The 26,924-nt window shown below is 52.3% G+C and overlaps 1 protein-coding gene across 2 annotated transcripts; it reads left to right on the top strand.

Moving 5' to 3' along the window:
- The first annotated feature begins 301 nt into the window (after positions 1 to 301).
- On the top strand, positions 302 to 24,571 carry MOB3C (MOB kinase activator 3C). Of its 2 annotated transcripts, XM_075508711.1 has the most exons (4): positions 302 to 468; positions 8,087 to 8,586; positions 18,490 to 18,692; positions 22,994 to 24,571. In XM_075508711.1, exons 2-4 carry the CDS (start codon positions 8,169 to 8,171, stop codon positions 23,021 to 23,023), a joined length of 651 nt encoding a protein of 216 aa, XP_075364826.1. In that variant the 5' UTR covers positions 302 to 468; positions 8,087 to 8,168; the 3' UTR covers positions 23,024 to 24,571. The 2 variants fall into 2 exon arrangements, with proteins under 2 accessions (XP_075364826.1, XP_075364827.1); XM_075508712.1 differs by lacking the exon at positions 18,490 to 18,692.
- Positions 24,572 to 26,924: the final 2,353 nt, after the last annotated feature.

Below are 26,924 nucleotides of genomic sequence, written 5' to 3'. Positions count from 1 at the left end.
AAACACCGAGGGAGCCTGTTTTGGGGATGCGGGAGGATCCGGGAGCCATCGCTGGTGGGGCGGGGGACCCGTGCAGCTGGCCGGCGATGCGCAGGGGAACGGGGGACGGGCAGCACACGGGGTGGGCAGACGCCGTTTCCCGGGTGGGACAGTCCCGGCAGCGGCTTTGCCGGTGTCAGAGGGAGGGCGGAAAGTTGTGGGCGGGGGAGCTGGGTGTCAGAGCAGCGGAGATGGGTTTTCAGCAGCTGACTTGTCTCCTCTCGTCTCCTCTCGTCTCCTCTCATCGTCTTCTCCAAGCTCGCAGGCCCGGAGCTCCCGGTGTTTGGGATTACGGCTCTGACAGCAGAGTAATCACCCTTGGGACTGAACCAGAGCAGCCGGGCGCCGTGGAGGCTGTTGGACACCTCTTTGCAGGGCTCCCAGCAAGTCACTGACGGCAGCAGCAAGATCCCAGCCCCCAGGAATGAGGTACCCCCAAAGAGCCCTCAGCCCTACAAGGGCATCACCCCCAAAATGAACTGGATATGCTGCCTCCGGCCTGGAGAGATGGGGCTTTGCTTTTCTGCTTGGAGGCATCTTGGGTGACTTGGGGGGGAAAAAAACTTCTCGGTGCCTTTGGGCCAGGCTGTGGTTCCCAGGGAGCTGCTGCTTTGCCGGTGCCGTGGCAGGGAGGCAGGGCAAGGAGCGGGGCAGAGCCGGTGGACAGCGGGGCCAGCCGAGGGGCAAGCCGAGGGGCAAGCCAAGGTGCACGCGGTCCCACTCCTGGAAGCCGTGCTGGGTCCGTTTTGCACGAGCCGGGGATTTCTGAGCGCCAGGCAAGGCGGGAAGCACCCGGGTGGCCTCCTGCTGGCAGCTGTCCCCAGCCGGGGCGCGGGGACGAGTCCTGCTGCCTCTCCGGAGGTGGCTGCCCTGGAGACGGGTGCTCGGGGGCTGCTCGGAGGACGCTCGCGCCTCTCGTGGGTCTCCCAGGGGGTTTGCACAAGGAGGGTTTGGTGGCAGGGAGATGCTACTGAGAGCTCAGGGCTTCTCTGCAGCTCCCCCAGCTCACGTGCTGGGCCTTGATCCCCTTCCCGGCATCTTGTCTTGGCTCGTTTCCTGGAATTTTCCATCGTTTGGGTTATATTTGGGATCGGCAGCCAATAACCCCGTTTCTCACGGACAGCCCAGCTGGGGCTTGGCTCCAGCAGGAAGCACAGAGGAATCGGGGCCAGCACCCCGAGACCGTGCTCCCCAGCATCCTCCTTCTGCAACCCCCCTTCCTTGGACAATTAAAACCAGACGTGGCTATTGCGAAGACTGGAAAAGAGGGGCTACGTTCCCCTCTCTAGGAGCCCCATATACCCACACCCCCTGGCTAGATTGGGGTTGGGGAGGCTGCAGTGCAAGGGATGCTTGGGAGAGGCAGGTTTGGCATTTGGGGAGCTTCTGGTGTACTTTCAAGTCCACCAAGAAGAAGCCCCGGTTGTGAAGATGCTCTAGGACAGGTTGAAGACCAGACTTTGTGACAGGACTTCTCTGGGGCTTGGAGGGAAGCTCAGAGCCAGGGCTGTTGAGTCGGCAGCCAGACAGTAACGCTTCCTAGAGCAGCGAAAAGCCAGCCGAGCCCCGGGGCCAGCTGGTTTCTGGTCAGACTGTCCATCTGGAGGCTGGCTGGCTGTTTCAGGGCTTTGGCAGATGGTGGCTGAGCTGATGCCTGCCCTGCTCCTCCATCGGGGACGGGGCAGGACGGGACTTTTACGCTGCCTGTGGTGGGGAGAAGGGAATCCCCTAAAGCAGGGAAGCAGAAGTAGACCTCTGGGCGGCCAAAGGCAAGATCCCCCTGGGGAAGCCTAAGGGGGATGTGCGCGGAGCTGGTAATATTTAACCTACGCTTTGCTCTATGGTGCCTGGAGCTGTACGGATCCGTGCTCTCCCTCCATGGCCTCTTCCCAAAGCAGCAGGAGCCGGAGTCTCCCTGCGGATTGCCCACGGTGTTGGACCCCTCGGTGTTCCCCCCCGGCTGTTGCACCGCCGGTGAGGGTTGGAGCGTGCTGCTAAAGCAGCCGCCTGCGGTTTCCATTCAGATGCTTGTGTGCATGTGTAACTGTCTCGGGCTGGATCCAGAGAGGGTGCGCTTGGCACCAGAGCTGCAGGAGGTGCCCGTGTCGGAGCTTTGCTCTCTCCTTACCCTCCATGATCATTAATGCTTCCCAGGGGCACTTGCAAAGCACTTTTCCCTCTAAAGCCCTTAAAATAAAGGCAGCCCGGGGAAGGAGAGGAGTTTTGAAATTGGGGAAACTGAGGCAAGGGAGCGCGGGACCATCCCAGGTGCCCATCACCCTGGAGCCTGGCAGTATGTCTGACTGATCCTTCCTGCTGGGTTTCTGACTAAAGCTTATTTGGGGTCAAAACTGGAGGTTTTTGTTGGTGACCTTGCCTTGCACCTGCAGGACTGAGGGGGAGGAAGCCCCCCTCCCGCTGCTCTGCCTGCTTTCCCCTTTTGTTTTGCCAGTTTCTAAACAGACCTTTCAGAGTTGTTTTTAACTTACAACAAAGCCTTCGCCTTGCCATGTTCCTCTGTGGTTTTCAAATGATAAAAAAAGAAGACGACAGAAAAAAAAAAGCTTAAGTAAAAAAGCAAAACAGCCCTCAAATCTGAAATTAGTGGCTTAGTTTGACCCTGAACTTACATCCCCCCCATCCAGTTCATTTCCTTTCATCTCTGGACCTGCCAGCAATGTCGGAAATCAGTTTCTCAGTGTCTCTGCCTGCTACGTCCCTGGCAGCGGCTCTGCCTTGCCCTTGCAGAGCTTAACCCTGCGCTCACTTGGTTCTTGCTAAACCCAACTGACTTTCGCTTCTGCTGCTGCCGGTAAAACCGGGCAGGACTGAAGGCAGCAGGCTTTGCAGCCACGGACAGGGTTTTGCGGCCACTCAGCTGGGTTTGAAGCCAGCCCTCTACAAAGCCGAGGCTATTTTGGGCACTCGGGTGGGGGTGAGCACCGGGCACGCCATGGCGTGGATGTCCCACGGGAAGCAGCGGCCTCTTTCCACCCGGCAGCTTCGCTCGCCCTCCTCCAACCATCCTCGACGGGGACATGGGGCGACAGCGGGGAAGCCTCCGGCTCCACAGCCACCTGCTTCACTCCCTGTCCGCTCCCGGGAGCAGGACGAGGTTTGTTTTGGGGGTTTGCAGATGCTTCAGAAAGGGATGTGTGAGCCCCCGGAGTGCCGGCACCACCCCGTGATGGGAACTGCGGTGTGGTGAAGTGGGGTTGCAGCCTTTGCCAAGGCTCCTCTTGGGGAAAGCTTTGATTTGCACGTGGGAACCGAATGCAGAGACCTGCAGGTTGCCACCGTGGCACTGGTCCAGGCCCCGCCAGCACGGGCCGGCAGCGGGATGTGTACGGTCATGTCGTAGGAAGCCGCTGTCTAAGCTTGTTGAATGGCAGCTCGCCCTTTGGATTTCCCTAAACGGGCAGTGCGAGCAGTGATTTGGACTTGGACGGGTCTCCCATCCCACCCCAAGCCCCAGCAGACCACAGCCTGATTTCCAGGAACGCGACAGCCGTGAACGTCAGGCTCAGCTGAACTCCGTACCGCAGCTAAACCTTGGAAGATCTCCCATTTTCTGTCTCTTTACATGGACCTGTCCCAAATACTCGGCCAGTGATGGAAAAGCACCGGCTGCGTTGGATGCATTAAGGCAGACACTGGGAAAATCCGGCCTTGCGTTCGCTGCTGGTGCCCTTTTCCACCAGTTAGACTCGGGATGCATCTGAGTCCGTTCCCAAAGGACTTTGCCTTTCTTCCCAGAAAGTGGGGCTGGGTGCTGGGTCTCTGCCTCAGGGGAAACTGAGGCACTGGTGACTTTGCAGAACCTGTTTGCTCCGAGCTGGTATGTCCCATCTCAGTGCCCCAGCTGCAAGGGCCACAGCTGGTATTTCAAGCCCCAGTCCTGGCCTCCAAGCAGCTCCCTCCCTACGCTGCTCACATCCTTCCCTGCACATCAGCCTCTCTGGGCAGTGAAAGCTTTGGAGCGAGGTAGAGAAGAAATCTGGTTTTTGGCCCAGCGCCTCTCCCTGATTCTTTGGATCATAAATCCCAGGATGTGTTTTTGGCTTTGTGTTAAATTTAATTTCTGGAGAACATTTTTCTCCCGTAAGGATTCACGAGGCCTTTTAGTGACTTAGTAATTTGGTAGCGATGCTGGTGAGGATCCTGAAAGCAAAACCACTCCTGCTATTCTGGTGTGTGCTGCTGCCCAGGGAGCAGAGAGGCTGCGGAGCAGAGGGGACAGGTCTGCTCCGAACACAGGCAGCAACGGGTTTTGCTCCCCCCTTCCCGGGAATCTCTAACAGATGCATGGTAGGAAGACACCTGGCAGGTGTTTAGCAGGTTTATTGCTTTTTTTTTTTTCCCCTAAACTGGTATTTTATTTGGATGGTACTGAAGCATGAAGCACATTCCCACCTGCTTGATGAGTGAGAGCAGCTTGCAGGGTAACACAGAGATCCAGCTGTGGATGATGCAGAGATGCAGTTGTGGGATGAGTTACGGGGCAGTAGGATGGCTTCAGGAGATGAGATGCCTGAAAGGAGGTTGTAGGGAGGTGGGGTCGGTCTCTTCTCCCAGGTAACAAGTGATAGGACAAGAGGAAATGGCCTCAAGTTGTGCCAGGGGAGGTTTAGACTGGATATTAGGAAATTTTACTTCACTGAAAGGGTTATCAAGCATTGGAACAGGCTGCCCAGGGAAGGGGTTGAGTCCCCATCCCTGGAGGTATTTAAAGGACGTTTGGATGAGGTGCTTAGGGACATGGTGTAGTGGTGGTCTTGGTAGTGTTAGGTTTACGGTTGGACTCGATGATCTTAAAGGTCTTTTCCAACCTATATGATTCTGTGATTCTGATCCTGTTTATTTCCCAGTGAGTGATTCAACATTTGCAGAGGACTTTCAATGTGAGGCACAGGAACATGGGAACCCCACCATGTTCACGGTGAACAGATTTCACTGCTGATGGCCCCTGCAAGTGACGTGTTTGATGGGATATCATCTGCCAGGGTGGCTTCTCATCACGCCGGAACAAACATGGCCTCTGCCTGGAAGAGCCTGCAAACAGCAATAGCTCCTGGAGCCGAGCAAATGGAGCTGAGGCCAGCAGAAATGGCAACGTGGAGAAATGTCTATTGGCACAACTTGTGTTGCTGAAATCCCAGTGAAACCTCCTGGGTTAGATCCCAGTCCCTGCTTGTATTGGAGTTAACCCCGAGGGACTGTGTGACCTGGTGGCATCACTCCGGTCTAACACGGGGATAACCAAGCTGTTCATCCTCCATCCACCCGGCAAAGAGAGCGAGGACGCAGGCTTGGCGTGGTGCCTGTGCGATGCCCGTCCAGCCCTCCGGGGAGCAATCACTGGGTTTTACTGGGGTGCTGGGCAACGGGGCTGCTCAGCTCTGTCGGGCGTTGTGCACTGGCTGGGGAGGGGATGAGGGAGCTGCAGGACGGGTCAGTGGGTGCTGCATCATCCCCGTCCTGGGAAGCTGCCAAGCGTCAGGTGGGGAAATCCTGACTTCACGTTAGGTGCATGAGTGTTTATTTTTGCTCATTTGAATGGTCTTTATGTTTCAGCCAGAGCCCTCTGCCGCTGGCTGGTGACGGGAGAGAGAGAGGAAAAATAAACCACCTATGAAGGCAGGGAGAGTGGCAGGGCAGGGACAGCCCCATGTCCTGGTTCAGTGGTGGCAGCCCCATGTCCTGGCTTGTGGCCGGCAGAGCCGGTTAGTGACAAGTGCTTTGGGGGGGCAAAAGCACCAGAGGCGTTGCTGGCCCCCTCCCTCCCATGCTGGCTGCAGGGCCGGGCACTGCTCAGCCCCATCACGCCCACCTCCGTATGGGCCCTGCTGGATGCCTCATCCCAAAGGGAAGCCCGGCACTTCCTACGTTACTAGATTAGGATCCCCGTTGCGGTAGTTAAATATAAATATATATCTACGTATATGTACGTATTTTAGAACTGTTACGCGTTAGCAAACTCCCCAGGAAGCCTTTTTTAGAGGTGTTATCAACAGGATGTGCCTTGAAGATGTGACAGCCGGGTGGGAAGCCCTGGATAAGGGCTTTTCTTTACAGCCTCGCTGTGCGCAGAGTCCCCTGGCCTTTGCTGGGCTCCCTCGGGGCGGCCATACCGGAGACCCTTCCCCTGAGGACAGGTAGGAGTCACGACATGGTGCTGGCTCCCTCCATCAGTTGGCATTTTGGAGAGCTCGTGCTCTTTTTTTGAAGCGGGAAACAAGCTCTTTGACATGGCCAGAGCCGGCTGCTTGGGGCAGGGCAGGAAAAAGCATCCAAGAAATATCTCCCAGTCGTTGCCCTTCAGCAATAAATGAGGATAACGGGGCTGGAGCCATTAAAATCTCACCCAGCCACATGAGCTGGGGAAGGTTTGCAGATACCCCGGTATTACAGTCATCCTGCATAACATTGCGTGATGGCTGTGACCCCCTCCGTGGGGCAAAAAGCACCTAAAAACATACGGTTTCAGGTCTGGTTGTACCTGGGTACAGCAGAGCATGGTGGGGTTTCGTACCGCCATGGTGCGAGCTACGTAATGGTGGCAAAGCATCGCTCCAGCCTGCGGGAAAGGCCGTGGTTAGTGCACTAACGGCACCCACACCAGGGTTTTCCCCTTGCAGCCACATGCTGGCTGTGGTGAGAAATCCCCGCAGGGCAGATCCTGCCGGTGTTTGGGGTGATCACTAGGTCCTGCTGCCTCCCAGTGATGCCCCCATGGCTGGGCTTTGAGGGGAGCACGGGGATTCCCTTGCAAGATGTTTAGTTGGCCTCTGCTGGGCAAAACAGGATCTTCCTGTGGCTCAGGACTAAGTTTAGAAAACAAGAGTTTATATAGCAAGCTTTTGGCTGAAAGCTGTCTTTTTAATGATGAATGTGCATCCAGGTTTGGCTTGGGCACCATTCCCTCCTGCTCGTGACTTTGGGTAAGTCACTTCCCCTTTCCGTGAATCTTTTTCTTCCTTTTTTTTTAACTCTTTCTCCATCTCCTCCTGTCAGGGGGAGGCTGTTGGCGGACTTTCTCTTCCCTAAGCCTCAGCAAAGCATTTTAGCAGAAGGGGGCCTTGATCTCACATTAACACCACCAGTGATGAGTGCAAGTACCTAAATGCACGAGCGTATTTCAGCCTGTCTGAAATTTCCACTGATTTCCACCGAAGCTTCAGGGAGGAAGAGAAAAAAAAGGGAAATACTGCAACCCTCGTCTGTGCTGCTAAGCTCGGGCAGAAAGGGGTGAGCTCAGCGCTTTGCCGAGCCGTGACTTCGAGACCGAGTCACCCGGAGCATCGGCTCGCCACCCCAGCTGCTCCTGCGTGCATTGTGTGCATGCCTGGAGGGCCAGCCGCATCCTGGCACGTCGCGTTGCTGTGCTGGGCTGCCGTTTCCCTTCTTTGGATGCGGGTTTTGTTCTTTTGAACAAACACACGGGGCAGAACAACAAAAATAATCCCCCCTTTTCCCATTGATCTCAGCGCTGGGGCTGTGTGAACCAGCAGCCAGCTGCGGTCGCAGCAAAGTCCCCGGGGCATCGCTCGCCAGCCACCGCGGCAGGGTCAGGGGTTATTTGTACTGAGAAATCCCTGGGAAAGAGACGCTTCCCCTTTGCTGGAAGAGGAAAGAGCCACCAGGTTGGGACTGTCTGGGCTGGTGAGCTCCACTGATATCGTGGCTCTCACTTTATTGCAGCAGTTACTGATAAAAGCCCCGGAGGTAAGAGGCTGGCTGAAGCCCGATGAGCTCCCGGCATGTTCAGGAGGGAGGAAGGGCTCTGTCTGCCATTGAGCTTTGCATGGGGCACGTGCAGCAGCACTCGCCTTCTCCGGAGCAGGGAGCTGCTGTGTGAGGTGGCAGCAGCTGCTCCAGGTCACCTCGGTGAGTGTAGAAGGGCCAGGAGCTCACCCCAAATCTCTGTCCTCATGTGCCGCCACAGCAGCAGGGCCAGCCAGCGTCCTGGTGCGAATTCGTCCCTGCAAGCGTGCCCACGCGTGCAGCTGCCTTTGTAGGTGACCGAAATTTCTCTTTCTCCTCCCAGAAACCTCCACCCCTGAAGACCCCAGCCTTGGGTTTCACGTTGTACCGAGCCTCTGCCCTCACCCTGGCTGGCCCTGCCCACGATGGCGCTGTGTCTCAAGCAAGTCTTCAACAAAGACAAAACATTTCGTCCCCGAAAGAAGTTTGAGCCAGGCACCCAGCGCTTCGAGCTGTACAAGAAAGCCCAGGCCTCCCTCAAGTCCGGGCTGGACCTGAAAGCGGTGGTGCAGCTGCCTCCTGGTGAGAGCATCAACGACTGGATTGCCGTGCACGTGGTGGACTTCTTCAACCGCATCAACCTCATCTATGGCACCATGTCGGAGTACTGCACGGAGAAGAGTTGCCCCATCATGTCGGGCGGGCTCAAGTATGAGTACAGGTGGCAGGATGATAGCAAATACAAGAAGCCGACCAAGCTGTCGGCCCCACAGTACATGTGTATGCTGATGGACTGGATTGAGATGCTCATTAACAACGAGGACATCTTCCCCACCAGGATAGGTGAGTGTGCTCTGGTGCTTCGCGGGAAGGCTGGGGTTGTAATTGGTGCAGGTTCCCAAGCTGTTGGTGCACCGCAGAGTTCGTATTGCTGAACTCTGTGATACCGAGGATCGCAGCCTTTCCTGTTACAGGTGTTCCTCAGGGTCCATCACACACCTTCTTGCTGCAAGTTGAGCTTGGGATTCCTCGTCTGGCTCCTAGGGGATGTGGAAAACAATGTTGTTCTTTTCTGTGCTTGAACTTTTTCCACATATTCTGTGACTGTGAGAAATGAGGGCTGGTAGGTCATTGGCCCCCTTGCCCTCCCTCAAGGAGCTGAGCCACAGAGTTGGTTAGAGGTGGTCATCACATCCCTGCAGTGTGCTCTTCTCTTGACTAACCAACTCAATTTCTTTCTGGTTTTCCAGGTAGGTTCATGCTCCCAAGGTCTAACCCTCATCCCACCTTGCTGCTCCACTTCTCGGCTCCTTTCCCTCTCTGCTAATTCATCTCAGCCCTGATTATACATCACATCTTGCTATTTAGCGGAGGCATCACCCAAGCAGAGATGCCTGACCCAGGATCTGGCTTTCCAGCTGCCAACCCCCAGCGTGTACGATGCACCCCTTCAAAAAGTTTGGCCTCAAGAGCTTGCAGCAGCTGCCAAAGGCAACACATCTTGCAAACTAACGCCTCTGCTGCTGACCCTGCAGTGCTTGGCAGCTGCTGGGGCTGGTATTAGTCCTGCTACTTAGCTGCTTGCTTGTAGTTTGGGGAGATGAGTTCAAGGGTTGGAGCTGATGCGTTGCGTGGCGGGGCTGACAGAGCTCAGGTTGCACCTTGGAGCGGTTGCTTTTCAGATGAAATGCAAAGCTGCTTGAATGTAAAAGAAGATTTAAGGAGCTTCAGGGGGAAACAAGTCTGCTTGACCTTTTTTGTTTTCCCAAGCAGCACAGCTGACAGAGCCGTATGAAATCAGTGCAGCTTAGGCTCAAGATTTACATTAATACGCTGGCAAACATTGAAGAAAATGGTCCATGTGGGATTACTGGCTGCCACTAACTGCTGTAGCCCTGTTTGGCTGTGCTGTAGCATCTAGTTGCATGTCTTTTTTGGGAAAGTCTCCAGCCCTCGGAGGGTCAGAGGGGTCATGGCTCTCTGCAAGCAAAAGGGAGGCAGCGCCTGCAGGCTGGCTGTGCCAAACTCTTAATTCCAGCCTTCTGGGATGGGGTGGCCCCCTAGGCCACTGATCTGACCTGGCTGCACTGGCTATGCCTGGGGTTAGGGTGGTACAACCTGCCTTCCAGGGCTTTCTTTTTCTCTCCCTCCACCACCTGAAGCCAAGACCTGCGGGCAATAGCTGCCTTCATCCCCTCGCTGGTGGTCTGGGTAGCGCAGCGCCGGATCCTCGTGCTGGAGGACAGCAGACAGGCTGCCTTCGGGGCGCGCGGGGGAGTCAGCCCTTGGGATTCACCGGGGGCATTCGCTGCACCATGGAGGCATCCCTCCCTTGTGGGCTCAGTGGGCTCCCCACATCCCGGCGGACGGAGGAGGCTGGAAGTGTGGCTGGCCAACAGTGTCGGTGCAGGGTGCTCCGTGCCGGCAGCCCCAGTGCTGCTGGGGACAACAAAGTCCCTGTTGATTCTGGCTGCAGCTGGGCACAGGCTCGCTGCTGCCAAGGGGCGAAACGGCAGCCACAGAGTACAGGCTGGATCGTCCATTTTCCAAGGTGGTTGTTCCCAAGGAGAAGCTCTGCGTGCTGTTAAAAGCAGGGGCGCAGACGTGGATTTACTCCATTTTCCCTCCGGCCAGAAAGGAGAGCGTCCTGGTCCAATTTCATGCCTTTCAGGTAGGATTTGGGGTTTGAAAGCTGCTCTGGGGAGTCAGGGCTACAGGGAGTCTTAACGCTGCAGAAAGCAGGCAGCCATGGAGGGACAGCAGCATCGTGGCACCCTCCACTCCCCCACGTCTCCCTCAGAGGCACAAAAGCCAAGTGCAGTCATGGCCCTGCTGGTTTTCGCCCTGTCTCTGGCACTTCTCCCTCTGCCGTGTAACACGTCCTGATGTGAGGAGGGATGGCTGGTGCCTCTGGTTTCCACTTCTCCTTTCGCTGTGGTGTGGGGGTAGTTCTGGGTGAGATCCAGGCTGGCTGCAGGCGGTCATGAGGGCAAACCCATTTTTTTTCTCTTCCAAAGCCATTCCCAGGGTCCTTCTTCCAAGCCCCTTTCTGGGAGGAGGATGGACCCTCGTGTCCCCGAGTGACTTCAGTCCCCTTGCTGGCATGTCTCAGTGCTTCTAGCCTCGCACATGTAAAAGGTAACTTAGCCTGAGATCGCACTTTAAAACGCATGAAAGGCTGTTGTCGGCAGGGAGAGGAGGGAGCCGGTGGCAGTTTGTCATCAGTATGTCCCCAATTAACTGCCTTTCACTGGCCTGCCCTGTGTGCCGGGTAATTGCTCGGCAGCTCTGGCATTTCAGAACATGGAGGTGTTTGGCCGAAGGGAAATGTCACATCCGCCCGTTCCTGACGGGCTGCTCCTCGTCGCCGCGCTGGGTGGCGGGGGAGGCTGGGGGACACGCAGTGGGGAGGGACGCGGGGCTCGGGGACAGCGGCCAGGGTGAAAACAAGATGCTCAGCCTCCCTCCTAAAAAGCCAGCCCCTTGGGAAAAGACCCAGGACAAGGGGAATAAAAGACCGAGAGGACACAGGGGAGATGTGAGCTGTTTTAAGGAGGGAAAAGGAGTCTGATGAGGTGATGGGGGGGAAAATACAAATGTCATGCTTTGGAGTCACGGTGAGGGTCTTCAATATTAGCCGCAGAGATGGGATTTAACATGAAGGTTTGTTCCACTCCTGCTTGTACTGGAGAGGTCCACCAGCTTAGCTGACCACCGTCTCAGCGGGTGCTTCATGAGCTGTGTGCATCTCAGCTTTCCCTCCTGGCCCCTGTTTGCTATGTGCAATAAAACTGTCCCAGCACAAAGATTTCCCTGGCTAAGGCCACCTGACCGCAGACAAAACAGACTTTTCTTTTTTTTTTTTTTCTTTTTTTAGAAACAGCAAGTGTTCTCCAAACTTGCTAATGTTGCCTGAGGCTAGCCTCAGCATCCTTCTCCATCCAAAAGCTACAAAGCACATGATTCAGCGGGGCTCGCTCACGGCTGTCCTGACAGTTAAGGGAGAGGGCTCTCATGGCTCAGAGGGGGGAAATCCTTAACCCTGGGGTGAGAGGCTCAGCTGGAAATGAGCAGAGATGGTTCACTGGCTTGTGGGCTCACAGGGTCCTTTGGCATCAGGGGGAAGACCTTGGCTGGGGTAAATGGGCACAACTCCAGTGACCAGAGCAGAGCCAGGCTGATTTGCAGCACTAAAGCATCTGGTCCTTCAGCACATGTCAGAGCTGTAGAGGTAGGAGGGGAGCAGAGCGACCCGGGTGACAAATGCCATCGGTTTAGCCAAACTGTGTGATGCAGAGCTTGTGCTGGCTCTGCAGTGAGGCTGGAGGGGCAGCCAACATCCGAAATGACAGCAAGGGAGCCTGACGCCAGCAGACAGCTTGTGACCTGGCAGAGTTAACCAGCAGGACCGCAGCCCTTGGATGGCACGCTTGCACCATCCAAGTAGATGGATCCCTATGGTGGTTTAATGGGGCCAGGGGGGCTGCCAAGCCCTCTGCATACCCCAGCAAGGGTTGGGGGGAGGTACTGTGTCTTCCCCATCCCCAGGGAAATCCACCTGCAGGGCTCGGTCCCACTTAAAGGCTTTGCTGTATAATCATTCCTCTGGAGCGGAAACCTGTTTGTCTGCCAGTCAGGATGAGACAAAGCCCTGCATGAGGTGAGCAATGCCAGCCTGATCGCTATAAATCTACAGCAGCAGCAGCTTTCCCAGATGACCCGTCTCAGTTTGCATGTGCTAGCAGCCTGTTTCCACTCTTCCAACCAATGTAGCTGTCCTGAAAAATACATTGAAATGGAGAATAAGCATTGTTCCCATGCAGGGAGAAAAATAAATGATTTTACAGGTGTATTTTTACCAGCTGGTAAAACTATATCAGTAGATTTCTTCAGTGAGTGGCCACGTGAACAAATTACCACCTGGAAAATATCGGCTCCTCCCGGTAATTGTTCTGCCCTGTGGTGTCTGGTTTTAGGGAGCTGCTGCTGGGCTGTAGCACACTGGGGAGCAGGGTTGGGTGGATGGGGTTTGCAGGGCCTGTGGCAGTCGGCTGCGTCTGCACCGGTCAGCCCAGCACCAGGCTGCGGGTTGCACAAGGCCAGGCATCCTACATTAGCACCGTCGCAGCTGCTGAAACCTCGCCGTTATTAAATCAGCGCGGACGCAGTGTTTGGACCAGACCCAGCGCCGGAAACACCCTGCGCTCTCTGCCAAATGTGCCTGTGGCCATAAAGAGCATCAGTCACAGGAGATTTTGGAACAGTTCTTGGAAAGCTTTTCAAAACTCAAGCTCTGCCATTCAAGCGTGGTCCCAACACAATTATAAAAAACAGAGAAAACTTGGTGCAAAATTATCCGATGCTTTCTCCCCATAACAGCAGGAGAAAAATGTTCAGAATTCAGCTAATTATTGCCATTCTCTCAGCTGGCTATTTTTTACATGATTTGTCTTTTTTTTTTCAGCCTGTTTTCTTCCAAAATTAACACCACACCAGCTTGCAGTTGCCATCATGCCATTAGTTTTAAATGGGGCTTTAAAGACTTATTTTTAGGAAAAAATGAATCGCTAAACACCCCACAGTGGCCAAAATGGAATTGAGAAATAATAACAACAACAATAATTCATCACGTAGTTCATTGAATTACTGCTTTTGCAGAGGAAAAAAATACAATTGCCAAGAAGCAAAATAGCTTCCCAGTACTGATTCATCATGAAAAAATTAAATTGGCTGGAGCATGAGGGTTAGGGATGGGAGAGATGGCAGGGAAGATCCAAAAGCCATTCGTAGTCCCTTACCGTAAGCGCAGGCACTTTGTTACCTCTCATTTTCATTTCCTTTTACACGTGATGCCACATGGTTTCCTTACGTTTTGAAGCAATCAGCACAGAGTGGGGAAAAGAGATTTCTTGGAGCATTAAATCGCATCTTGGGCTTTTCAAGCAAGACATCCAAGATAAACTGAAGGTGCTAATTCATTTCAGGGCTGTGAGTCACACCACTCACCAGCGCCCTGGCTGCCTTGCAGTAAGTGAAACGTACCTGCTGTACATACAGCTTTTGCCTTGGCTTGGAGCATGGGTAAGGTTCTCCCTTTTCTGCTGCTGTGGATGGCTGCTCTGCTCCACTCCTCCTAGGATCGGGCTGCATTTCTGCCCTGGGACAGGCGATGCTCCCAGCCGCCAGCTGTCTGGTCTGTGCACAGTGCCTGGGTAGTGCATGCCTGTGATCGTGGGTGGAGAAAAAGAGCTGGCCTTGTGTATAAATGTTTTTCCTGGCACCTGAGCAAGCTCACATTGCATCCCATGGTCCCCTCCTCATCGCTCAAGGAGAGTCAGAGGGCGGCTAGATTGTGGGTTTGCTGCTGCTTCCTCCAAGGCTGCTGGATGGTGAGCACCAGTGATTTAAATGTAAAGGTAATTTCAACGCCTTTAAATCAGCCCAGATGGGTTTAGTGGTGTTCTGCTGTTCCTTGGGGCAGCTGGGACCAGCATCAGTGGGACAGGCTGGGATGGCATTGCTGGGTTGCCATGTGTGTGTGTAGGGCTGGGGAGGGTGAAGCAAACCCAAGAAACATCATGCTGCCAATGTGGTTTGTCAAAACTTGGGGCTCCATCCTGACTTTACCCTGGCCCACCACACTCCTGCTAATGGGTCATCTCAGCCATGCAGGGTCAGTCCCACCAGCCTCATCCCTTCCTCTCACCAAGCTGCTACTCCTGCTGGTTCATGTCACCATGCACCACCTCAGAGATGGAGAAAGTACCCCAGGGATGGGCCACCACTGCCCCATTCCCAAGTGCCGCTTATCAGCGCATTGGCCACTAATGGAGTCTCTCTGCCGCCGGCTGTAACGCTGATCTGCCTGGCCCAGCCTGGCAGGGAGGTGGGAGCCACGGTGGGAGCAGCCTGCTGCCCTGCACGCTTGGGGAATGGGCCCCATTGCTCCCTGCTCGCTGTCACAGTGACCTCTCCTAGCAGCTAGGACGGCTTCGACGTGAACATACGAGGGCCTGGCTGCTCGGTTTAAAGCTAAACATCTGCAAGGGCAGGATAGGTGCACGGCCGGTGCCGAGATCCTTGTCCCAGGGCTTTCCCCTTGCTGGGATGTGCTGGCTGCAATGCACGCCTGGCTGCAGGGAGGAGGCACAGCCTGCTCTCGCTGTGTCCCCTTGTGTGCTGGAGAGGATGTCATGTGCGTCGTCTGCTGGACATCCGTTGCGCCAGCAGCCGTGACCCTGGGCAAGCTGTATTTATACCACATCTTTCTGCTGCTCCCCCCGGGTTGGTCAGATGCAGCCTTTACTGGACAGCCCTTTCCTTTCAGCTCTGCGGGAGGGGATGGGGAACTTCTCCAGCTCCTCGCCAGCGTGGCCCGTGCCTGCTGGGGCTGCTGTGTGTTGCTTTCCAAGTCACTGGAGATCAGCGGCAAGGCACAACTGCTGCTGGCAGAGGCAACCTGCTTATCAGGCATCCGCCCTGCTTCCTTCCTGCGGGGAGGTGCTTTGATCAACTAGCGCAGGCCCCCGTGCCAGATGCAAGGTCCAGTCAAGCATCAGTAGCCTGTATTGAGGGTCCTGGCACAGGAGGTACAGATGTGGCTGCAGCACGCGGAAAGGAAGGAGGACCCGATGGCCCAGGGTTGTGCCCTGTGCTGCTGGGGCTGTGTGCGAGTGAGAGGTGTGATGCGGAGAGAAAGACCCAGAGCCGGAGCTCAGTGATCCCTGGACCCAAAGGACCACAGTGGGTGGTGGTGTCATGACATGGTAGGGTGAGGGGTGACCTGTAGAAGTCCATTAGTGACAGCCAGCCACCACTACAGCCTGGCCATGTCTGGAGGGGATGGCCGCACACTGACACCTTGTGATGGACACAAAGAAGAGCAGCCCAGCTTCACCTCCCGGGAGCTGCTGCTTCTGGGTTCATGTGAAAGCACAGTGGTGGGGCAGTCCAGAAGGGTACTTGTAGGTTCTGGCAGCTTGATGATATCTTTCCAGGGATCATTAGGTATAGGATAGCACAGCAGCTCCCATAGTTGCTGACAGCCATGAGATTTGGACTAGATACCCTTTAAAGGTCCCTTCCAACCCAAACTATGCTATGATTCTATGATTTATGCTAAATCTCTGTTCCCTGATACAAGAGCTGCTTTTGGAGAACCCAGGATGTAGCTGGAGGTGTCTCTCCTCTAAGTCTCTCAGCTGCCAGAGTGTCCATGAAGTCTTGCTGGCAACTGATTTATAGGACAGGACAGTTCCTGACTAACCTCAGGACAAAAGCGGTGGAAAGCCACTTGTCACCATCTGCCAGCTCTGGAGGTGGCTCATCTAACAGCAGTATCTGGACCATAGATGCTATCAGCCCTGGGAGTCTGAGATCCTTTTGATCTGCTGTTCACTGGTCTTATTTCTTTCTCAGCTCAGGACTGGGTTGACGTTTGCTGCTTTCCTTCGTTATCACTCCTTGCAGTTTGGTGATAAACTCCTGGTGGCTGGTCAGGTCTGATTTCTTCCTCACTGCCTGCTTTGACCAGAGGAAGCACTAGGCAAGTGGGACGCGTGACAAACTGGAGGCCACAAATGCGTTGCTGTCTGCCTGCTGGCACCTTGCTGAGTTCCTGGCAGCAACTGCTCACCTCTGGTCCCAGGGAGACAGGCTGTTCAGAACAGTGTGTATTCCCCAGCTGGGGCTCAGCAATGTGCGCTCATCAGAAATTACTTACTGTGATGAACTTTTCTTTATTAAAAAAAATGTTTCTTGACTGGTTCTTCAAAGCTGGTCTGCAGGGGCCACCCTAATGGCATGTCTGAGTTCCCAGCTGGGTGATTACGTCTTTTATTTGCTCAGCAAATTCTCACTCAGTGCAAAAAGCTCAAATGAAGCTGTTGATAAAGCACCGTGTCCCTACTGACTGCAGGGAAACCCGGAGATCTCTCTCTGATCCCTGCCCTTATCAGACTGGCAGGCAAGAAGAGCTTGGCAGTCAAGGGTGCAGGGCAGAAGCAGATCTCCAGTACCATCTCTAAGCTGCTGGCATGGGGAGAGCCTGGTTGTACTTTGCCAGATGTGAACACGTTTCCCAGGAAGTCCTAATGGGATCTGTTAGAGTGAAACGGGTCATGCCGAGGTCCCTGCTGCGGGAGCAGCCCTGGGGCTGCAGCATGCTCGTGGTTATGCAGAGCAGCAGCTGTGAATCAGTCTTAAAACCACCTATCTCTCGTGTGATGCTGAGCCGAGATACGTGTCCTCCTACAAGTGGTGACTGGGACATCCACCTGTGGCATAAGCACACACGCTTCTGCCCTGCCCGCTGCACCCACGCTGTGCACGAAGCAAAGGGAGACTGGGCTGGGCTGAGGGTGACTCTGTTTTAGAGCAAAGATCACTTTCTGTTACGAGTGCTGTGATACTGAACCCAGCACCCGCCGAACCCTGGCCATGGAAAACACAGGCTCCACGCGTGATGTTGAAGGACAGATTCTTTGCGTTTGCCACCCACGGAGGAGAGGGGCATGGCACTGCTGCTGGGAAACGAAACTGCCAGCAGCCTTTGGGAAAAGGAGTTTCATTGCCTGGTGAGGCTGATGAGAAAGATTCAAAGATAAAGTTACCATTTTCAGTTGTTTTAGCTAAGAGATTTGCTGATGGCTTCCACAGTGCCAAAATGTGTGAGCTGGCCGTGGCTGAGTGGAGATTATTTGGAAAGATTTTTAAGAGGTTATGTACTGCATTAATAAGCTAAGGGAGGAGGCTGGTACAACCATGGGAAGGGAGGTTTTTATTTTGTTCTTTGCAAATTTGCATTGAATTTCTCAGGGGAGAGGAAGAAACTGCAGGAAAACAAATTCCAGTTGTTTCATTTTCCTCCTCCCAAAAAATACGTTCAGGGTTTCAAAGCCAAGTTTCCTTTAGAGATTTACTCCAAGCTTGCTGATGCTGACTGTATCACACCTCTGAGATTTTCACTGTGATAGCAGTACATGTAGACAAGGATGGAAATGTAGAGTATGAAATTGTGTCCTTGTGTGGGACAAGGCTAAAAACATAGAGCAATGTGTGGTGGGTCCCGTTCATGAACAACCAGGGAGGACATCTCAGGAGTGAGCATCATACAGGTGCAATGAAATTACAACCTAAGCATCTTTAAGATGGGCAGTTTTCTTCCTGTTTTAATGAGACATTTGTTTGAAACAAGGAAAAAAGGTAGAAACCCCACCTGTTTCTGTTGAGGCATCAGAAGTGATGTTTGAGGGTGTGTGGAGGAAGAAAAACAGTATGAACCATGCTTTTGATTCAGAGGACCAGGGAAGGTATCTTTTCTGCTGGGAGGAGGTTTAGTTCTGTTCATGGACCTGGGTAGATACAATTTGACTTATGCTGTGCCTGCACAAGCTTGTAGGGGAAAGGCAGGGAGAGAGTGCAGAAGGATCCTCTGCCAGATTGCTCTGGATAGAGCCAACTGTGGAGAGATGTGGCCTCCTCCACTGGATGAGAAATTTTCTCTCCTACTGTAACTCCCCAAATCCTCAGACCGTGCCTGTCTGAAATTGCTAGTTGGGCAACGAGGAAGTATGTGGGGAGAGCTAGATGGCACATTGCCCTGGTGTAGCTGTCACTCTTGACATTAGCCAAGGGAGTCCTTCCTCATCATCCATGACTGCCTGTTAAGCATGACAGTGACATTCAAACGCTAGCTGGTTTTTTTGGAAATGGTCAAATGGCTTCCAACTTGCTTCTGCTTTGCAGGTGTTCCCTTCCCCAAGCAGTTCCAGCAAGTTTGCACTAAGATCCTCACCCGCCTCTTCCGTGTCTTTGTCCATGTCTACATCCACCACTTTGACAGCATCATCAACATGGGTGCTGAGGCTCATGTCAACACCTGCTACAAGCACTTTTACTACTTCATCAGGGAGTTCAGCCTCGTTGACCATCGGGAGCTGGAGCCTTTGGTAAGGATGCCCCAGGGATGGGGAGGTGGAGGGGGTGAGAGAGGCATGGGCTGAACACAGCACAGGTAGATGCAGGTGGGGGCTGGACTCTGAGCAGCGCAGTCACCCTCTCTGGACTCTTTCAGCCACCCTACCTCAGAAGCACACCCATGTTTTCTGTCCTGTAACCATCAGCCTTAGTGCTCTGAGAGAGAACTTCCCAGCAACACTGAGGAAAACTTTTACTCTTTGAAAACCCTCCTTAAACTTGGCCTCTGCTGCCATGTCTATGAATCGCTCTTCAGTATCTTCAGGACCACCATAACATAGGGTTCCTCTATACTGTCTTGGTAGGTCTAATGCAATTTGCACAACAAAGTGTTTCCAGCCAGTTCTATCCACATGGCTTTCAGGGGTCAAATTTGAGCCCGAGCCTCCTCTCCACAGTCTTGAGTTCTCCTATTAGTGGACTAAGGTCCCTGCTTGAGATCCTAGTGTGAATTACAATGAGGCTACAGGAAGGCAAGCCCCAGTAGGACATGTAGGTCCAGACAATAGCTATAGAGGCCAAGCTGGAGAGGCCTCGCTGGAGCTCCAAGTTTCTCTGCAGCCTCCCTTGAGAAGCAATTAGCTAGGCAGAGAGTGAGAGTCCTTGAAAACAGCAGGACTGGTGGGAAGCAGAGGCCAGACAGCCTGGGCACATAAAACTAGAAAATGCACATAGTTCTGTAAGAGAAGTAAGTGTGTCACAGGCAAGATTGACTGTAGCCTGACCTAGGGAGGGCAAGTTGCAATGGGGAGAAGAATTAATGGGGAAGCCAGTAGTTAGCACGCTGTGATAAGGGCTGGGTTGCAGAGAAGGCCATATCCAGCAGCAGAGCGCTAGGGAAGACCAAGAGGATCTAATCCCAGACAGACAAAGAGCTGAAAGAAGTCCCAGCGTGAGCTGCCTGTTTAGGAGTATTTGGGGGGGGGGGGGGGGAATGCCCCCGCCCCTAAGTGCTAAGCGCTTTACTGCTTCTCTGCTTTCATTTGTCTCAGTCAATTTGCTGCCTGTCTGCTCTGATCATGGTTTGGGGGGATGGAGAGATGATGATCAAATCAGGGGAGACGCGAATGACAACAGCATCTACATTAATTATTTCACAGAGTTTGATTGTGACCTATATTATCACAGTGGCCCTCAGCTCCAGAAAATGGCAGCTCAGCGTCACTCTATCCTCTGTTAGTCTTCCTTACCACCGCTCCTCATGACAAACTTCTTTAGGATTGATATACAGCCCATAATGGTGTCATCTCCTTTGACTGATGCTTGCTAATGTAAATAATTAGCACCTAACAGCCAAAGCAGAAGCTGACATTGCTAAATAGGCTTTCAATGCCGGTGACTCACATGCAACATGAGATGATTTATGGGTCTGGAAGAATCTCAGATGAACAGATTTTCCCGTGTGATGCAATCAGGGTTAAACTACAAGGAAATGAGACACATTTACCTCTGGTCTATGTGTGTCTCATTTCTTGGTGTGCTCACTGCCTGGCATCCAAGCCCCAGGCAGACCCAACCACATGGGAGACCTCCTTCCCTCAGGCAACGACTTGCTGTAGGTGTCTATGAGAGTGTCCTGCAACCAGAGGATGGCTGTGTCCACGATGCCATGCTGAGTTGAGAAGGGAGGGACAAGTTGTTGCAGCTTATGAACAACTTCCAAAAACTGAAAGTGGTCCTTCTGGTCATGCTGTTACCCCAGGGAGGCTGCAACTTCACACTGCCACCAGTCCCAAAGTCTGCATGGCTTAGGATTGATCCAGTAGCTTTCAACAGCATTTCTGTCTGCTGCAGGCAGGGAAAGCAATAATGGAAAGTTTCTTCATGAACATCCCAGGGGCTTCCCAGTGAGCCCCCGGGAGCCTGGTGTGGCTCCGGTTCATTGTGCTGTGGAGCACGTGGGGAGCCCCACGTTCCTGCTGTTCTGGCTTTGCTTCAGCAGCAGTTGCGAAGATGCACAAACAGTAACATCCAACCTCTGCAGCACTTTACACTTGACCTCAGTCCACTTTCCTGTGGCTAATTGCTCTCCCCAGCCCAGGGCAGAGCACCAGTGACTTGCTTTGCTCATTCCCCTTCTCACTGGGCTGCACCATAGCTGTTGCCCTGCTCCTAAGTGTTTTTAAGTCCTGAAGGATTCATCAGCCGGTTTGACACTTAAGCAAGGACAGATGGTGTGTTGCATCTGCCTTCATTTTAGGCTAAGACTGCAGGGTTTAGTTTTTCCAAGTTCTCAAGGTTTGTGGAAAGGCGATAATCTCTCAGTAGGGATAAGATGAACTGTCCTTGAGAGGTTCAGTCTCTCTTGATTACCTCATGAGCCCAGACAACTGTCCTAACCTTCCATTTAGATGGCCAGAGTTAGTCCACATGAATCCCATGACAGAGGAGACTCCTGCCTGCAGAGGTGCCTGTTCCCTGCACGTGACCATGGAAGGCCACCAAGCATGTGGAGGGAGCACATCTGGAACAGGACAGCAGATCTGAGTGCTGTATTATGGTTGGAGATTTCCAGATGTGGGCTTTCTACTGAGGAGCCCCAGTTTTCAGATTTAGGAGTAAGAAGAAAGAAAAAAACAGCACCTCCCCAGCCAGAAAATGTCCTGTTAGGCCCAAATAGCTTAGAAAAATTACAGAGATTGTGGGATGAAGGAGTTCTTGGTTTCTAAGCCTGCCTCTGGCTGAATCTTCCTTTTTCCGTCTGTTTCCCTTTTGCCAAGCTTCTTTGGGACGTGATTTCTTAGCGGCAAATCTTGGGAGCCAAAAATGACATAGATCCTTTCTACAGGCAGAACTAGGGAAAGGCAGTGATTCACTCTCTTAACAAATCAAGAAATACGGGGGCAGAGAGAAGCCGTGCACTTGCTTCCTTGACAAGGGCAGGTCATGGTGCTGGGCAGCAGTGCTGGCAGAGGTCCAGCTGGTTACGTACTGAGGCAGAGCTGTGGGGATTCCCAGAGTGTCATGAATGCCTTGGACATTTGGGGCCAGCCTGAGGAGCTCGCAGGTGGCTTGGCAGTCCACTGGCCACCCCAGCCCATCCCGTTCAAGGCTGCTTTTGTGCATGGTGCTGTGCTAGTGGGGTGGGCTGGATGCTGTTGCAAGAGGATGTTCACAGTCTTCTCACCCCCCTCTTCTTTCTCCTTCCGAGATGTCTGCAAACACTTCCTGTTTGCAATGTGATTTTGTGGCAGAGCCTCGGCTTTTCATTTGATGGCAGGGTTCTGTGCTCAAGTGATTTTGCATGTTACTTCTACAGAGAAATTCTCTCTTTGCCATTTTCCCCCAATGGATTTTAAAAACAAAGCTCTCAGCACTGAAGAGGTGAGACTGCAGCTTCTGTCCCCCTTGGTTATATCACTAAAGGGCCTTTTATAGGGTTAGTCAAGGGTCATCCTGCCTTCCTAGTTCTCCTTTTTTCAGAGTTGCATCCTTCCTTCTCTGCAGACCAGTCCTACTTCAGATCTATTTTGGGAGTTCATTTTAATGTGCAAACCTTTCTCTGGGGTGTGTGAGGGGGTCTGTGTGCGCAGATTCACAAGCCATGAACCTGATGAGCCAGAGAGGATCACAGACTTTCCTCGCTGCAGCAATGTATGTGATTTTCAAGCTATTAGTTGAGCTCCTTAAGGCAAGGACAAACACCATGTTCCACCAGCTGAAAGCTGGGTACCTTCCTAACGCAGCTGGCATGACGCCATCCTGGGTAAAGAAAACAGTCTGTTAGCCTAAACAGAGCTCGCTCTTGCAGGTTTCCTGTGGCCCTCTGTTCTTAGCACTCATTTGCATTGCAGTGTGACTGTGGGATCCCTTGCTAAAACCACAGGTCCTTTGGGTGAGCTGCTGTCACCTCCCGGAGCGAGAGCCGGCAGCTCCCAGGAGCAGCTCTGTGTCCCGTCTCCCTAGGCAGCTGCAAACGGAGGCTCTGAGAGCGGCACCGCCTTGTCTGGCTGCTCCGTGGCTGAGTCAGGAGCAGGACCTGCATCCTTCAACATCTCAGCCAATGCTCTCTCCTTGGACTGCTCACAAAGCTAGGGCACAGCCAAAATAGCCTTGTGCCACAGAGACCGAGGAGGATGCCAGGCAGGAGCTGCTGAGGCACAGCAGTTCCCAGGAGGGCTGGCATGGGAAATAGAGAAACGCTCCCCAAGACTCCCACGGTTGCTTCCTTGGGTTGTTTTTGGACACCTACCAAATTGCCTGACACGTCACCCTACTAAAACCTGTCTTTGGCACTTACTGTTTCTTTCTTTTCTCTCCCCCTTCAATGCAGAAAGAAATGACAGAACGAATTTGCCACTGAAGCATTTTGGCAGGTGAACTCAGCTGGCTCATTCGGAGTCTGATGGGACAAGACATCCCGTGGTGGGACACCTCTTCCCAAGGACTTGCTCTGGGCATTTCAACTCAATGAACTACGAACCCTGCGGAAGAGCCTCTTCAGGCCAGGGCTGAATCCTAAGCTTGCCAAGCATCTCTGGACAGATCTTTTTTTTTAATAGATCCCAGTCTCTGTTGTATGGCTCCTGTCTTAGAAAGCCACTGACTTACTGGAGAACGAGGCAAGTTTGGTTGACTTTTGCACACTCTGGTTTCTAAGACTCAATCCCATGTTTGATAACATCACTTCAGCTACCTTTCCTCTTGTTTTGTCCTCAGCTACACTGATCTCCAAATGTTTTATTAGTGATTCCTGCCCTGTAAGCAGGTGTGACCTTGGCTACCGAGTAATGCCTGTTACCTTTCCCACATGCAGTGGGTTTGTGATAACATCTGAGATCAGCTCTGCAAAGTTGGTGACGTTTGATCCCAACTGCCTTCACGTGGTTAGCTGCTGATGTACTGTTTTTAACCGTGAGCCAATGTCTCTCCTTCTGCCCTAATTCATGCTTTACCAAAGGGACCCTTTTCCCTCCCAAGGGATTTTTCATGCTTGGCGGAGGGGACTTCATGATGTTCTAAGACGCATCCAACACTGCTTGGACTAATGGCAAGGTAGCCCCATGACAGAGGAGGTGAACTATGCCACTTTTCAGTGTGATCAGCACAGTCTCCCTGAGAAAGACTCAGAAAGTGGTGGAAAGAAACTATTGCCAGAAAACAACATTTTCAACATGTCAGCATTTCCTGACATGTTGTCTTGGCTCAAGATCAGCAGATGCTGGCTGTGGAAATTGTTCTTTTTCCATGATCCAACCCTACAGCATAGTAAATCAGGTGGAGAAAGACTTTGAGACATCTAATCTACCCTGTCCTTCCAAAAAGGCAAGATCAGTCCTTCTTAAACCTTTTTGACCTTTTGAAAGCGTATTATTGCTACCTGATCTGTGCCATTATCCCCCTGAAAGGTATCACATCTCAAAATTTCTTCCCCTTCAGCTTCCAATGCCTAATGACTAGTGTTGTGTTCCCTGTGCCATTCTTCTTTTGACAAGAGTTAAAGTCTTTTTTTTTTTTTTTTTTTTTACTGTTTTGGGGGAGTTAAAATCAAACTGTCTGAGCCACAGCATTGTTATGTTTGTGTTTCCTGGCCTTTTTCTGGGAAAGTTTTGTATACCAGACATAGCTGATATTTATAATCTGGGGTTTGCCCATTTTTGGGGTAGGGAGGGGATGTGGCTAGAAAATGTAAATATTTAGGCCAACATTAAAGTGCACAAGTGAATTTTTAGTGCTCAAAGCACTTATTTTGTTGCAAAAATCTATTTTTTTTAATCTTGTGTACCAGATGTATATTTTTACATGGAAATAAAATGGAGCAAAATGGACACAAAACCACCTGATACATCATTCCAATATTTTCTGTGTAAAATAATAAGTAAAAGTCCAAACATTTTTGTTCTGTTACTAATTAAAGAAATGGTGATAAGCCTGGTGTACTTCATTCTTCCCTGATTCATCTGTAGTAAGACTGGCATCATGAAAAAGCACCCAGGATAACTTAAAGAGTGGATTTCCCCTGAGAGTTGCAGCACTGATGGATCTCAATGCCATGTTGAGACCTCTGCTTGCATCTCACAAAGCGGCTTGACATAGACTAATGTTGCTGGTCTGCATCCTCCCCTTGCAGACTTTTCACCAGCATCCCACCCGAAGGCATTTTTCCAGTGATGCATGGTGGTGAGTTTCGCTCCCTACTTTCTCCAAAGGTGTGTGGTTCCTGGGTCCTGGGATCAATCTTGCATCCTCTTCCTACAGTCAGGAACTGCAGGCACAAATCACTGTGTGGTGCACAGGCAGGAGATGGCAAGAGCTCTATTGGGAACCTTCTGCCTCTTTGAGGAGTGAGGCCTGGTTGGACTCAATGCTCATGACCCTCTGGAAGCTGGTAAGGTTGGGACTTATGGAGAAGCTGTCTCAACAGTGGGGTCTAAGGGATGAACTGATAGCAGTCTACAGCTACTTCAAGGTGAAGTACAAAGATGACAGAGTCAACCTCTTCTCAACAGTGGAAGACAGTGAGACAGTGACCAACAACCACAATTTGTGGCTTGGGAGGTTCAAATTAGACAACAGAAAAATAACCCAAGAGGGTGGTGCAGCCAGTGAACAGATACCCACAGAGGAAGCATTAACCATCCTCAGTTTAACAAGATGGTGTAAGTAACACCCGCGCACAGCAGCCTGCTTATATTTTTGTCCTCCACATTGTCCTGCAGCAATGAGTTCCAGCAGGTAGTTATGCACTACGCATTACAAAAGGGGAGTGTACTTAGTTTATTTTTAAACACATGCCTGAGGATTTCAGCCCTCCTGCTTTGAGAGTGTTTCACTTCTACCTTCGCTGTATCACGGAGCTCCCACAGATTCCTGCAGTACAGAAAGTGCTGATTATTTCTGAAAGACCAACCCACAGACTCATCTCAAGCAGCAATTTAAAAAAGACTTTAGAAGGTTGTCTTGGTTTTTTTTTTTTTTCTTTTTTTTTTAACCTAGTTTACCCAAGGAAACACAGCTCATGATTGTGCTGTGACAACTGCATCTGCAGTAACTCTGGAAGCAGTTGCTGAAGTTACTCTCTGGCAGAAAGAAGGAGACCTGAGTGAAGGTCTCTACTGCGTTCTGCTGGATGAGCTCAGCCAGATTATTACACACCAGAGAGTCCACATGGGAGACTTTCATAGCCAAGCAGGATAACAAGCTCCTTGCTGTCTGCATTCCTTGTTAGCCATTAAATGCTGGGTGTCAAATTCTTCCTGTTAAATTAGTGCACGCCTTATCTCGTAGCATGGAAGTCATCCATATTGCTCAGAGTTTGTGCCCAAATAAAAGAGAAAAATCATGTTTGCAAGCACCCTCCATCCCAGCGGGCAGCAGCATGTATGGGCTGAGAGTTTTGCCCCCTTTGGCTCCAAATTCTGCCACTGCAGTGCTTGTGCAATGGAGAAGACAAATCGCAGACCACCCCCATGTCCATGTTCCCCCTTTGCCCCGACATCAGCTGCTCTGTCCATGGGGTTGCCTCCCTCAGGGGTATTCCTCACATTCAACCACTTGCTCCAGGGCTTTCATCCCCACTGAGGGTCCCAGCCTCGCAGGTGGGGGGCAGAGGGAGCTCTGCCCCTTACTAGGGTATCTGCGGCCTCTTGACTGAATTGCTACCACATTTATAGGGCTAGTAATAAAGCAGCAGCGGATCTCTGTAGGACCATCTACTGCCAAAAAGGTCTTTCTGTCTCTCTCCAAGACACTGAGCCTTAGTGCCTCCCAGCCTGCAGTGTTTAACGCCCGAGCACAGCAGAGATGTTTATGAAGCAGAAGCACTGAGATAAGTATCTAAGTCAAACTTCTCCTCCTTTCAGGAGGCTGAATTGTGCCTATGAGGCTCCAACATCCCCAGAGCTTCAACAAACATCCCTGCACAATTTGAAAGCAGGCAGGAACCCTGGGATGCATTAAATATGCACATAGCTCTTGTTAGCCCCAGCTCCTCAAATGACTCATCTGCTCAGCTGGCTGTCAAGTGCCTAGGACTCATTTGTCTCTTTGCAAAGTCCTTGGGTTCTCTTGATGAAGGGGAGATGTGCTACTGTCAGGATTTTATTTTCCTTTTCTGCAGCCACCATGTCCTTCGGGACTGAACAAAAGGCTGTGGCGCTGGTCACCAGCTCAGATAGAGGCTGGCACGGGAGAGACCCTGTGCTATGCAATGTCTGCAGACATTGGAGAATTTAGGAACAGCCTTGCATGGGGAAAAAAGGGCT

This window comes from Mycteria americana, chromosome 7 (assembly GCF_035582795.1).
Source record: "Mycteria americana isolate JAX WOST 10 ecotype Jacksonville Zoo and Gardens chromosome 7, USCA_MyAme_1.0, whole genome shotgun sequence".
Lineage (NCBI taxonomy): Eukaryota > Metazoa > Chordata > Aves > Ciconiiformes > Ciconiidae > Mycteria > Mycteria americana.
Note: the sequence above shows the minus strand (reverse complement) of the source record. Positions and strands in the feature narration are given on the sequence as shown.

Bases quoted from the DNA above. Each gene is read 5' to 3' on its own strand.
- MOB3C (XM_075508711.1), top strand. From the start codon at position 8,169: ATGGCGCTGTGTCTCAAGCAAGTCTTCAACAAAGACAAAACATTTCGT. The intron at 8,587-18,489 runs GTGAGTGTGCTC...TCTGCTTTGCAG, and splicing joins CATCTTCCCCACCAGGATAG to GTGTTCCCTTCCCCAAGCAG. The intron at 18,693-22,993 runs GTAAGGATGCCC...CCTTCAATGCAG, and splicing joins ATCGGGAGCTGGAGCCTTTG to AAAGAAATGACAGAACGAAT.